This window comes from Podarcis vaucheri (genome assembly GCF_965113315.1).
Source record: "Podarcis vaucheri genome assembly, chromosome: 13".
NCBI classification, from domain to species: domain Eukaryota; kingdom Metazoa; phylum Chordata; class Lepidosauria; order Squamata; family Lacertidae; genus Podarcis; species Podarcis vaucheri.
The window spans coordinates 30,618,261-30,631,107 of record NC_138751.1 but is presented as its reverse complement, the minus strand read 5'-3'; the positions used below and the strand labels follow the sequence as shown (position 1 = coordinate 30,631,107).

At 46.0% G+C, this 12,847-nt stretch overlaps 1 protein-coding gene and 1 long non-coding RNA gene across 2 annotated transcripts in view; one reads left to right on the top strand and one right to left on the bottom strand.

Moving 5' to 3' along the window:
• Positions 1-12,847, bottom strand: part of IGFBP4 (insulin like growth factor binding protein 4) — a gene marked incomplete at its 5' end in the record, with an annotated part of 39,116 nt that overhangs the window by 2,487 nt on the left and 23,782 nt on the right. Inside the window, 2 exons of the mRNA XM_082197395.1 lie at positions 1,176-1,310; positions 3,773-3,939. Of these exons, the coding sequence (XP_082053521.1) occupies positions 1,176-1,310; positions 3,773-3,939 (302 nt within the window). The remainder of the gene's footprint in view (positions 1-1,175; positions 1,311-3,772; positions 3,940-12,847) is intronic.
• The window catches only part of LOC309517859, a 47,045-nt gene that overhangs the window by 12,187 nt on the left and 22,011 nt on the right, over positions 1-12,847 (top strand). The gene's annotated exons all lie outside the window — the stretch shown is intronic.

Sequence of the window (12,847 nt, the reverse complement as noted above, 5' to 3'; positions counted from 1 at the left end):
CGGCACACTAGTGTGCCGTGAGATGTTGCCTGGTGTGCCGTGGGGAAAATTGAAAAATTCGAAAGATTTTTAAAAAGTCAAATTTTCGCCCACTAGGCGGGCGGCGGACTGTGTACACCCTATTTTCCATCTGTCCTGGGTGGGGATCAGATCGGATGGGATCGGATGAGAGCGGACAGGCGGTCCGCTCTCATCCGATTCCCCATAGAGAGCAGGGGGGCTCTGACATCTCCCTCTCCGCACACAGTAGTGGTGTGCCTCGTGATTTTTTTCATGAAACAAGTGTGCCTTTGCCCAAAAAAGGTTGAAAAACACTGTTCTAAAGGTTGTATAGTTACTTATCTCCTTGGCTCAGAGGTTGCATACCTCCATACCCTCCAACATTTCTCCGATGAAAATAGGAACGTCCTAAGGAAAAGCAAGGGACGTGGGTGGCACTGTGGGTTAAACCACAAAGCCTAGTACTTGCCGATCAGAAGGTCAGCGGTTTGAATCCCCGTGACGGGGTGAGCTCCCATTGCTCGGTCCCTGCTCCTGCCAACCTAGCAGTTTGAAAGCACGTCAAAGTGCAAGTAGATAAATAGGTACCGCTCCGGCGGGAAGGTAAACGGTGTTTCCATGCACTGCTCTGGTTCGCCAGAAGCGGCTTAGTCATGCTGGCCACATGACCCGAAAGCTATACGCCAGCTCCCTCGGCCAATAAAGCGAGATGAGCGCCGCAACCCCTGAGTCGGTCACGACTGGACCTAATGGTCAGGGGTCCCTTTACCTTTAAGGAAAAGCGGGGCATTCCAAGATCAAATCAGAAACTGGGATGGCTTCTGTAAATCCAGGACTGTCCCTGGAAAATAGGGACCCTTATAGGGTCTGGCATTCTCCGTGGCCGTCCCTAAGTTGTGGAATTCTCTCCCCACAGAGGTGCATCTGATGCCTTCACTAAACAACTTTCAGCAATTGCTGAAGATGCACTTCTATACTTTTGGCTTTGCAAGACTTGTTATGTTTTTAAGCAGGAGTTGCATACTTGGGCTCACTTAACACAGCCTGGTTATGTCTTAACTAGTAAATGCATAGCATATGCTCATGATTTATACGCTAAATGATACTGGTGAATCAAAGGGCAGACAACACAAAACTGAGGTCCACCCATCTTTCAGCCAATGCTCCAGTATTACCTGTTTGGGGTGGAAGTTCCCATTGTGGTCACAGTTGGGAATGGGGATTATGTACAGGTCCTCGTGGGTTCTGGTTTGGGAAGCTGCTAATCTCTCCAGTGCTCTGTGAAGTTCACTCTGACATGAGCCTTGGACCTGTTGGCCAAACAGTAGGAGGCAACGGAGTCAGAATGTGGACGGCAAGAAGTGGGGAAGGCGTGGAAGCCCCAAGCAGAAGCACCACTGTGCTTGCAGCCTCCTTGTTGGAAAGGATGGAAATATCTCCAGGGCTGAACTGTATTCCCCTTTTTTCCAGTATAGGACAATATATAGCTGCTATGCAGCAAAAATGCCCTGCTCTATCTTTGCAGCTCTATCTTAAACATAAACTGGGGTTGTGAATTAAATGAATCAAATGAAGGCGATTGCTTTGTGAGAGTGGCCTTGATTTGGAGAAAGGCTGATGGGGATCTACAGAAGCAGTGATCCACAAAGCTGAACACAGCCTACCAGGCGTGAACGGTCACATATCAGTGGCTTGATAAACCCGTTTTGCTGCCTTACCTGGAATTGTAACCATGTACTGTACTGTAATTAGGGACGCGGGTGGCGCTGTGGGTAAAAGCCTCAGCGCCTAGGACTTGCCGATCGAAAGGTCGGCGGTTCGAATCCCCGTGGCGGGGTGCGCTCCCGTTGTTCGGTCCCAGCGCCTGCCAACCTAGCAGTTCGAAAGCACCCCCGGGTGCAAGTATATAAATAGGTACCGCTTTATAGCGGGAAGGTAAACGGCGTTTCCGTGTGCTGCGCTGGTGCAGGCTCGCCAGAGCAGCGATGTCACGCTGGCCACGTGACCCGGAAGTGTCTCTGGACAGCGCTGGCCCCTGGCCTCTTGAGTGAGATGGGCGCACAACCCCAGAGTCTGTCAAGACTGGCCCGTACGGGCAGGGGTACCCTTACCTTTACTGTACTGTAAACATGGTTGGTGGGCTGTGTTCTGCTTAGTAGGTCACATAAGCCATGCTGCACATATGTAAACCAAATCACGGTGCTGTGTTGCAAAAGGCTGGAAAGCTAAGGCCGCCCAATGACATTTTTTTAATCAGCCACGTTCTCTCTTGCACAGCCTTTCTTGGATCTCTGCTACTGAATTGTTCAATGGGATATGGTGATGAAAACTTGAGATTCATAGACCTGCTTGTAGAACTACTTCCTGTTTGTGGTACAAATATGCACAAGTGACATACTCATTCTGATTTAACTTACAATTTTCTGGGTTGACCTCTTGGCCTGCACATCCTATTTTAGCAACAGCTGTAAGAAAAACACTGGTGCCTAATTTGAATAGTAGAGTGCTTGGTATCTGGTGGGAGGGGCTTGTGTGTTCTACTCCGGAATTGGCCCCTCCCTTCAGTGTGTGTTCCGTTAAGATTGTCAGTTAAGAGAGACTAACTGCCTCTTCTTGTTTCTTGCCTCACACTTTCCTCATGATGTTGTATTTAGTTTCTCTCAGACATTATGTTATTTTGTTACAGTTTTCTCTCAGTTTATTATTAAAGCTTGTTTACATTTACGTGAGCCACTTATTTTGTTCAAAGAAAAGAAACTGCTGAAGAATGGTGGAATATCCTAAACTTGGGTGAATGAGGGGATATTCCTGGTTTGCCAGGAGGATTGATTTTGTAAATCATCCCACCTCCACAACAACTTGTACATTTCTACAGAACCATGCTCCTCGCTTTTAACATTAACACGTGATTTAGAAAATTCCATGGCTTTATTCAAAGCACACTAGAGTTTTCTTGGATTATTATTACTTAGAAATACACACACACACACACACACACCCTACTTGCCATACGTTCGGGTTTCCCTCAGACATTTTGCCAATTCAGCAAAAATCCACCTGGATGCCATTTTGCTGCCCGATTCCCGGATGTGTCCAAGAATACCCGAACGTTTGGCAGCCCTAGTTGAAGCAAGTTGGATGATGCCTTTATTAAAGCCACTGAGAGGCAGAAATGTTGCTTTACTTAGCTCTGCTGTGAAATAAGGAGCATGTGGCCCTTCAGATGCATTTGGACTACAATTCCCAACCACCTTGACCACTGGCTATGCTGTCAGGAGCCAATGGTAGTTGGGGTGCTTCCATTTCTGTGTGGAATTCAATCATATACTGGCAAATTCAGGTTGCACAGTTGAAGTTGATTCAGAGCTCTTGCACAACAAACCCTGCACCCACCCCCAAATATGAACTTTTTGCAATAAGGAAAGCGATGGGGAAATGCACTGGGTAGTGTAGGACAACACTTGCTTGTGGCAACACTATATAACCTCCCCTCAAGCAAATCAGAAAAATGCTCAGTAAAGAACCATTGCCATTTCACCTCCCCACCAAACTCTGGCCATAATCCTGATCTGAAAGCACACCAAAGTGCTCACAAAATCAGGACAAAATGTTCATAAAATGGCTCATTTGGAAGCAACCTTGGAGTCCAACATCTGAAGGGCCAAAGGTTTAAAGGAACAGCAAAGTCGGGCGACAGAAGTGGAGGTACCTAATCTGCTCAGATGGTGGCTTTTCGTTCCCCCACCCCTGAAGAGAAACCAGGACACCTCACCACTGGCCGGGTGTCCTCCCGGATGGGCAGGTTCCCACTGGTCCTCATTTTGACAACAGTGTTTATCCGCTCGCGGTTCCTTGCTTGCTGCTTCTGACGGCATTTTCTGTCTTGGATGCTGCAGGGGCTGAAGTTGATGGTGGGCGGGAGGTCAACCTCCTCGGGATCTAAATAGGAATGAAGTCACAGCGGCATGAAAATAATTGCCAGAGGGGATTAGTTTTAGGGGCTGGAGCTTGCAAAGAGCAGTCTCAACACATTTTTGAGGACACCCCAACAGTTGCTTTACAGGGAATGTCAGTGTGGGGGCTTCCTGAGTTTCCAAAAGATTCTGCTCTTTCCCTGCAGTTCTCACTGTGAGGAAGCCAGGCACATTGACTACGCAGCTCATGCTGACCATTGTCGGATGTGTGGACCAGCTGGTCCTGCATGTTTGAAACAAGGCGATATGCTCAAGCAGATTGGTGCAGCTCCTAAGAAGAAATATATCTCAGGTTCAAGGCCTGTGACCGAGAAACCTTGTCCTGTTCACCTACCATTGCAAATCTGTCTGGGGCGCAAAGGAAATTATCCCTGCATGTTCCTAGCACTGAAAGCAGGTTCCATAGCTAATCCCTGGCTGAGGTTTTGCTCAAAAGCAAGCACTCCTGGAGTGGTGAGGCAGAGGCATTCTGCACATGCTCAGAGGCTAATACTTCACATATTCCAGCAATGGCAATCAAAAGAGGAGCTGGGCCTGTGTCTTGGCAGAAATCAAGTCTTAGAGAGGATGTGTGGCTAGCAAACTGGGCCACGAAAAGTATTTTTTTGCCAACCCTGCTCTGAGTTGGCTCACATACAAGCCTTTCATGGATTGCCTCAGCCTCCCTTCCCTCCATCCTTTCTCTCTTCTAAAGCCTGCCCAGTTGGCTTCATCTGAGTTTCCAAAGTATGGCTGTTCTCCCTTTAATCCCTCTTTTCCAAATGGGCCGCATCCAAGTTTCCATTCATTTATGTGCAACTTTGGATCAATTTCTCGTCAGCTAACAAACACTGGAGATGCGGCTTTGCTTGCCTGTAGAGCAAGGGGACAGGGTTTTTCCTGTAGGTAAGATCTCTGCTGTTCCCTTCCAAAAAAAAAACCCTTAGGAGGCAAACTTCACGAGAGGCTGAAGAAATAGGATAGAAGTCTATTTTACAAAAACTCTCCTGTTTTCAGTTGTTACACCTAACCTGTTTTGAGTGCCAACTTCGTCAGATTCAGTAGTCTCCTTATGAGGGGTTCCTCTATAGAGAACTCACATTGACCATGTTAATACATCATGCTAAACTATGGTTTAGTCATGCTAAACTATGGTTTGGCACAGGACAGGGGACCTTTCGCCTTTCAAGTGTTGCTAAACTACATCTCCTATCTTCCCCAGCCAGCATGACAGTGGGGATTATAGTGCAACAGCAACTGGAGGGCCAAATGTTTCCAACCCCTGGTATATCATGGCATGCAGAAGCAAGACCTTTAGCTCTTCATCTGAACCCTCTTTTGGGTGCCCCTTCTGAGGGAGGCCTGAAGGATGGTGGCAAGGGGGGAGGGCCTTTGCAGTTGTAGGTCTTTGTCTGTTGAATTCTCTCCCCAGTTAGGTCCACCTGGTGCCATCATTAACTTATTTTTGGTGCCAAGTTAAACAAAAAACTCCCTCCTCCCAGGCATTTGATAGATAATGGTGATTTTGCTATATGAATACAGTATATGTTTTTGCTGCTGTTTTATTGGCTCCCTTCTCTGGATTATTGCATGTCTTTTATGGTAATAGATGGTTCTTTTTTTCTAATGTTATTATTATTTATTACCAATCCAAAGTCTCAAGTCAGGTCATAACCATTTACAATACATTAAAAACATTTTAAAACAAATCACCATCGCAATAATAGAGTAGATCTTACAACTATACCAAACGCCAGAGTAAATAAGGCTGGGCAATATCTGGTTTTCAACGTTGTGATATATCACCAGCTAAACATCACTATAGAATGGTTCCAAATGGGATCCGTTCTGGAGCTCTGGTCGGATCCCGAGGAATTCACAACCGGAGGTGCAGCTTCTGCACATGCGCACCGAAACCCAGAAAAATATTTCCAGGTTTGCCGCATACGTATCCTGAAGGATACGTAACCGAAGGTGGATGTAAGTAGAGGTACCACTGTATACCAATATATCACAATGTTTGAAATAAGGATGGACCTACGTAGAGGCATTGGCTGGCTTCACGGTTTTCCCCACATTGTGCTTTTTGCATAGCGCACACACACACACACACACACACACACACACACACACACATCATGAATCATAACATATTGCCAGGTCAAAAATTATGAAACCAATATCACGATATGGACTTCAAACCAGTTTTGTTCGATATATTGTGCAGCCCTACTCTTCCACATTCACCAAAAACTGTATAGTGAAGCTGCCAGTTGCACCTCTGTGGAGAGGGAGTTCCACAGTTTAGGGGCTGCCACAGAAATGACCTCCCCCAAGCAACATTTCCCCCCAGCATCTGAGGGCGTCAGACCCCCCCAAGTGGGCCCCCTCTCCTTTCTTAACACACAAGAGGCTCTGTAGGGAAGGAGGTGGTCTTTCAGATATCTGGAGCTTACCTTCAAATTTTGTAAGTTACTTAATGCCTCTTATGCAGCAAGCAACTAATAAATGTACAGTAATACTAAATGTGTTCTGTTCCTGCTGTACAGCCGAGGGAAAGATCTTATGAGCTTTCTCTTCCACTTTTTTTATGTCATTGGGACCCAGAATTGCAGTTACCATCAACGGTGGTTAAATTCAACCAGTCAGCCTCAGAAACCACAGTTTGAAGTTGGCTTGTTTGAAACTAACCATAGTTAATAGAAACTGGAGATGTCATTCCAAGTGACATAACTTATCCAAATCAAAAGCTCCTGAGCTCCTTCCTTTTGTTGCACAGGCAGAGGAGAGAGGATGAGGATGAGCCCAAGGCTTGCTGTGGCTCGTTCCTGCTTGTACACCTCCACAAAGATGCAGCTGCTATGCCCTTCCTTGTTCCCCCTCAACCTTATAACCTCCAAAGCCACTTAGTTGGGATGCATTGTATGATCCCAGCCTCCCACTGAAGGCAGCCAGAGAAGGCCTGTTCAGAATCGCTATCCATCATCTACGGAGGCAAATTTGATGAGACATTCATCCTTTTTTCTAATATATGCTGAGCTTTCAAATTCTTAAAATTCTGCTGTTCAGGAGCCAGACTGCGTACGCATAACTAGCAGAAAATGCAGTGAGGTTGTTTCCTCCTGCCGTGTTTCAAATCGCATTTGCACGTGACTGCGCACATCAGTGTAGCTGAATGTGTTTCCAAGCCACCTGCTGTCTGTCCAGACCAGCGGGTGGTGATGGGGCTTGAATGTCTTTGCATGGCTTTTTGTTTTCAAATCAGATTAAAGCTGGTTTGAGAGGAAATGCATCAATACACAGTATTTCTCAAGAAACTACAGGATAGATGTGGATTGTGGCCAACTTTGCAAACCAGCAATGGGAGTGCACTGAATGCAGGGTAAACGAGAGTGTGTACACAGCCTTTATGTTGCACTAGGGAGGATAGTCATTTGTATTTGCTAAATTAACAGATACATACTTTTTAGGCACTAGGCAAAGGTGTAAGTTGAAGTGTGTGTTTTCATGAGGAAATGGGTCACATGTGTGAGTGTTTAATGAGACACGCCAACTCAGCCACCAAAGCCTCATGAAAGTTAGTTTTCTCTGCTCTCTTCTGTTGTGAGGGGCTATTATTTTGCCTCATGTTAAACAGGTATGTCTAATATAACCTGAGAGAGACAGACCAGGATTAAGGGTATGAGGAGCCTAAGGCAAATAGGAATGAAGAAGCTAAGTTACACTACTTCATACATTCCCTCTTCTACAAAACTATTGAAGGTAAATTATCATTGCAAATTTGGTTACCCTTGCTCCGGGCCCTGGAGGTGCTACTTGGGTAACATTACACCAACACCAATTGAAGCACATAGCCTTGGGGGGGGGGGCACAGATCCTCACGTTCTGAGTGAAATGGTTGAGGAAGTGCCATTAGCTAGACAAAATCAGCACCTGAGGAGCCAGTGAGGAGGAGGAGGAGGAGGAGGAGGAGAAGGAGAAGAAGAAGAGTAGTTTGGATTTGATATCCCACTTTATCACTACCCTAAGGAGTCTCAAAGCAGCTAACGATCTCCTTTCCTTTCCTCCCCCACAACAAACACTCTGTGAGGTGAGTGAGGCTGAGAGACCTCAAAGAAGTGTGACTAGCCCAAGGTCACCCAGCAGCTGCATGTGGAGGAGTGGGGAATTGAACCCCGTTCCCCAGATTACGAGTCCACTGCTCTTAACCACTACACCACACTGGAAAGGAGATTGTTGCCTTTCATTTTCCACAAGTGCTGGGTGCTTGCAAGTGCTTGCAAGCCCAAGCTGGCCTGGAGAGGGGATGAAAGGGGCCAGAGTAATGTGGGCATTGTAAGTGGCTTATGGGCTGTAAGTCGGCCATCTCAAATATATGCCACCAGGCTCCAAAAAGCAGCAGTGGCTGCAGGTTTACTTTGGCTCCTCCCATTGCTGTTACCTGTGCTGCCATTATCTGCCCTCCTGCCCCTCTTCAACCCTCCAGCTCAGTCTTCCTGACTGTAGATCTACCCACTCCCACCCCAGGCCCAAAGAGAGAAGCCGTGTTGGCTGGAATCAGACTGACAATGGAGAAAGAAAGAGTGCTGGCAGCCTGGCAGGATAGTGCACGTTTGAAATGTCTGCATGCTCAGTATCTGCTTTCTCTTACTCTCCTTGGGGCAGCCCAGCTCATTTTGCCACCTGAGGCAAAACAGGAATTGCTGCCTCCTGGCACACTCTGCCCCAGCTCTCGCCAAATCCAGCAGGAACTGGGGCACTTCTCAAAGTGTTGTCGCTGGCTTGGCTTCTCAGCTCTGCCTCTCCTCCAGCCCCTAGTGAGACCAGCATTGATTGTTATCAACCCTAAGCAAAACATGGAGGTAGGTGAGTCAGCTCTATATTAGGAATCTGTTTTACCTACCACTTGCAGGGAGGGTTAAAAAATAAATAAAGGATTTCCTTGCAACAGCAATGTACCTAGGATTATCAGCAGATAGTCCTGACAATCCCAGGCAATTTGGGACAGAGAGCAGGACTCTGCAAAGCACTATTCACGTCGATGGCGCTGGAAATAATGGTGGTGGCGACAGCAGCACCTTGAACATCTTAGCTTTTGTTGAAAAATAAGCTAGCCCATATGTCTAAGGGAGAAAAACAGTTGCTGGTAGGAAGTGGGTATGGGGGAGCAGGACTTTCAGTGGACATAGAATAGATTGTCACTCAACTACATAGCTTCTGGATGCTGGCTTCTCTACTAGCAGCACACCTACTGACAATCTTCAGACCACCCCCCTTCCTCCGTTTCGCCCCACTCTCCAAAATCTTTGAAAGCCTGGCTCTGGGAGCCAAAATAAATGGTACAAAGTAAGAAAACATAAGCCACATGCAGAGTTTATTCTGCAGGATCTAAGCCTCTTTGGTGTAGCGCTTGACTTCCATTAGTTCCAAATGTTAGGGATCCTAAAACTGTCTCTTAGGTGATAAAGCCCAAGCTGTGTCTCTCTGGAAAGACTCAGGGTTTCCTAAGGTGCTCTGACTTTACAGCAAGGAAGCGTGTATTGATAATGCCTCTGGCTAAGATTACATGTAAACACTGTCTGTTTACGCAGAGCCCATCTTTGGTTTTCTGTTGGTGCTAGTTGCATTTAAATGCTTGTGACTGGGTGCAAGACAAGCAGGAAGGAAAGTAGGGAAGCAGCAAACCTATTTTAAAGTGGGGGGGGGGAGTGTATGGAAGTGGGCCATAATACCCCACATCAAAAACCTGATATCAGCAGTACAGTTTAACAAACAATACACTCGTTCTCAGACTGAAATAATAACTAAAATACGGTAAGTCATCTGGAAGAAAAATAAATGTATTTTGAGCCAGTGACTGATGAAGGGCATTAATAATAAGGTTTCCGTTAAGTGAGGAGAAATAAATCTGAATCTGTCAGGAGTGCATGTATATTGCCTTCTTGGGCTGCCAGAAAAGTGGGAAATGCAACCCACAGCTCATAAAAAGGAATCGGATTCCTCCCTGTCCCCTCATTCTTCAAACCTGGCAAGTTAACCAGCATAATTATTATATCCCGTAATCCATCTACCGGTTCGGGGTAGAGGAAGTAACCACTTCCCTTACAAGCTAAATCCACTTTGACTGCCAACAAAATACTGAAAAATAGAGCTTTATGTGGAAGCAGTGGGCTCTCAGATGGCAACAAATGAAACAGAACGATGTTGGGATATTTCTCTGTTGGCCTATGTAGAATAAAGCCGTGTGTTTGTAAAATCTGTTCCCAATAAGTCTGTTTCAGTGGGTGCTCTCACCAAAAACAGTGAAAAATCTCCAACAACCCACACATTTTCCAACTACCGGTGATATAATGAAGTTGAATTAGATGCAGCTTGAAAAGTCTTGCATACCAGCAACTAATAATATTACATTCTAGGCTCCTGTTGCTATTTTATTAGTGGGATTCAAGCGGATACAGGCAAATTCAAGTTATGAAATTAAAGTGGATTTTGCACTTTTGCACAACAAACCCACTTCCTTCTTAAAACAAAAACAAACAAAAAAAAACCACAGACTTTCTGCAATAAGGAAAGTGATGAAAAAATGCACAGGAAATTATAGGATGGCAATTGCTTGACATGACAAAACAAAACAAAACAAAACAAAACAAAACACAGAGAATACAGAGAGAAGTTTGGAGGGAAGGCGAGCTGGATCTGGAACTTGCCTTAATATTGACAGATGTCTTCTGATGAAATTTAAGTACGCCAAAGTCAGGAAAAAGAACGGGACGTAGTCCAGGAAATCGTTATTTTTTATGTGCAAAATATGGTAGATATTGGTACATTAGCAGGCTTTGATTAAACGCTTGCAATTAATAGTGATGGGGATAAAATTAGAAGGGAAAAAAATAGTTAAGCATAGATGTGGAATGCATGCACGTGCGGTGAAATGCATGAATCCCGGTAAAATACTTCCGGGTATGCCGCGCGCGCATCCCGAAGTTGACGTAAACAGAGGGTTATGCAAATGGACAAAAGTACAAAGATTCACAAAATGTTTAGGGGTATGCGTACCCCTGCGTACCCCTCCCAGAAAAAAGCACTGAACTTTGATCATGTCACCTCTTCCTCTCCTTTTCCCTAAACTAAACTAAAAAGTCTCAAACATGACAGCTTTTCCTCATATGGGGAATTGCTCCACCCCCTTGATCATTTGGGTTGCCTTTTTCTGAATCTCCAGTAATCTTTTTGAGGTGAGCTGACCCAAACTGTACATAGTATTCAAAATGCAGTTGCACCATCGATTTGTATAACAGCATGATATTGGCAGTTTTATTTTCAACTCCTTTCCTAATGATCCCTAGTATGGAATTTGACTTCTCTGCAGCTGCTGCATACCAGATCCATGTCTTCACTGAGCTATCTACTATGACCTCCAGGTCTTGAACATAGATGTGAAATTAAATATATATTTTGCTATTACATGCCTAACTTCACACTTATTACATTGAATTGCATTTGTCATTTTACCGCCCATTCTCTGGGTTTGGAAAGGTCTTTTTGGAGTGCTTCACAATTTCTCTTTGTTTCGGTAACCCTGAACAATTTATTATCAGCAGCAAACTTGGCCACCATGCTGCTCATTCCTAACTCTAGATGGTTTATGAACAAGTTAAAAAGCACAGGTTCCAATACTGATCCTCGGGGGACTCCACTTTCTACATCTCTTCATCTGGAGAACTGTCCATTTATTCCTATACTTTACTTCCTGCAACTTAACCAATTCCTGATCCACAAGAGGACCTCTCATCTTATTCCTTGACTACTAAACATCCGATATCAACCTGTCAGGGAATTGCCATCAGTGCCGGAGGGAGAGAGCAAGCTCCAGAGGGATCCCAGAGAGTGTCCCGGGATTGGGAGAGGCAGCCCATCTTCTGGGGAAGGGAATCAGCGTAGCACCAGTGGAGAAGGGGGGCAGATGGGGGAATCGGCGAGGCGGTCCCATGACTCCTTGCCGGAGACCAGTGGGGAGAGTAAGGGTCCTCCGCTGCCTACACAGTGGCTGGTGAGGGTCCCAAGGGCCAGATTGAAAAGCCTGGCCACCTTGAACCCTCTGAGCTCTATCCTTGGCCATTTTAGCACAATAGTCTGTGTCTCTGTTTGCACAAAACCATCTATCTTAAATTAAAGCATCATCATCTGCACTATTTCAACTAAGGATGAAAAAGCAGCCAAAGAGTTAAGATTCCCAGTAGAAGCTGAAGAGTTAACAACACAGGCGACAGGCTTTCATAAACATTATTGTTGGCTTGGTGCCCCCCCTACATCCCGCTGTTGGCGGGTGAGTCCATATGTGCTCGCGGTGGTGTCCATATGTGTTTGCGGTGGTGTCCTTCCCTCCCTGCCTGATTTCTTCCTGCCCGCTGACCCAGGGCTATGGCTACCCCCACTGTCTCTCCAGACACCCTGCAATGTTTTTAAAAGGCAGCTTTTAGGGAGCTGGGGTCGTGGTGGGGGGAATGAGGCGAGGCACCCGCTGAGTGGGTCTTGGCACCGTTTGAAGAGCACAGTGGGCTGGTGCTGTCAGCATTGCCCTTGAGCCAGTGCCACTAACTGGACTCATACACTTCAGCCCCGACTGGGCTAGGCGAGCTAGGTAGCACTTCCAGAGACCACCTTCTGCACAGGAACAGGTTAAAGTGCTGTGGACTCACAGCTTAGAGTTGTGAGCACCGGATTCACTCCAACAAGAAGACAGTCGTCGTACAGCAGAGTACAGCAGAGTATAGCAGAGCATAAACGACTCGGAGAGCAGCTCTGTAGAATATCTTCTTTTATTCTATCTACAGCTGTAATACACAACTATGTACAGAGCTAAATGAGGTCTCAGCGAAAATGCTGAACTGCAC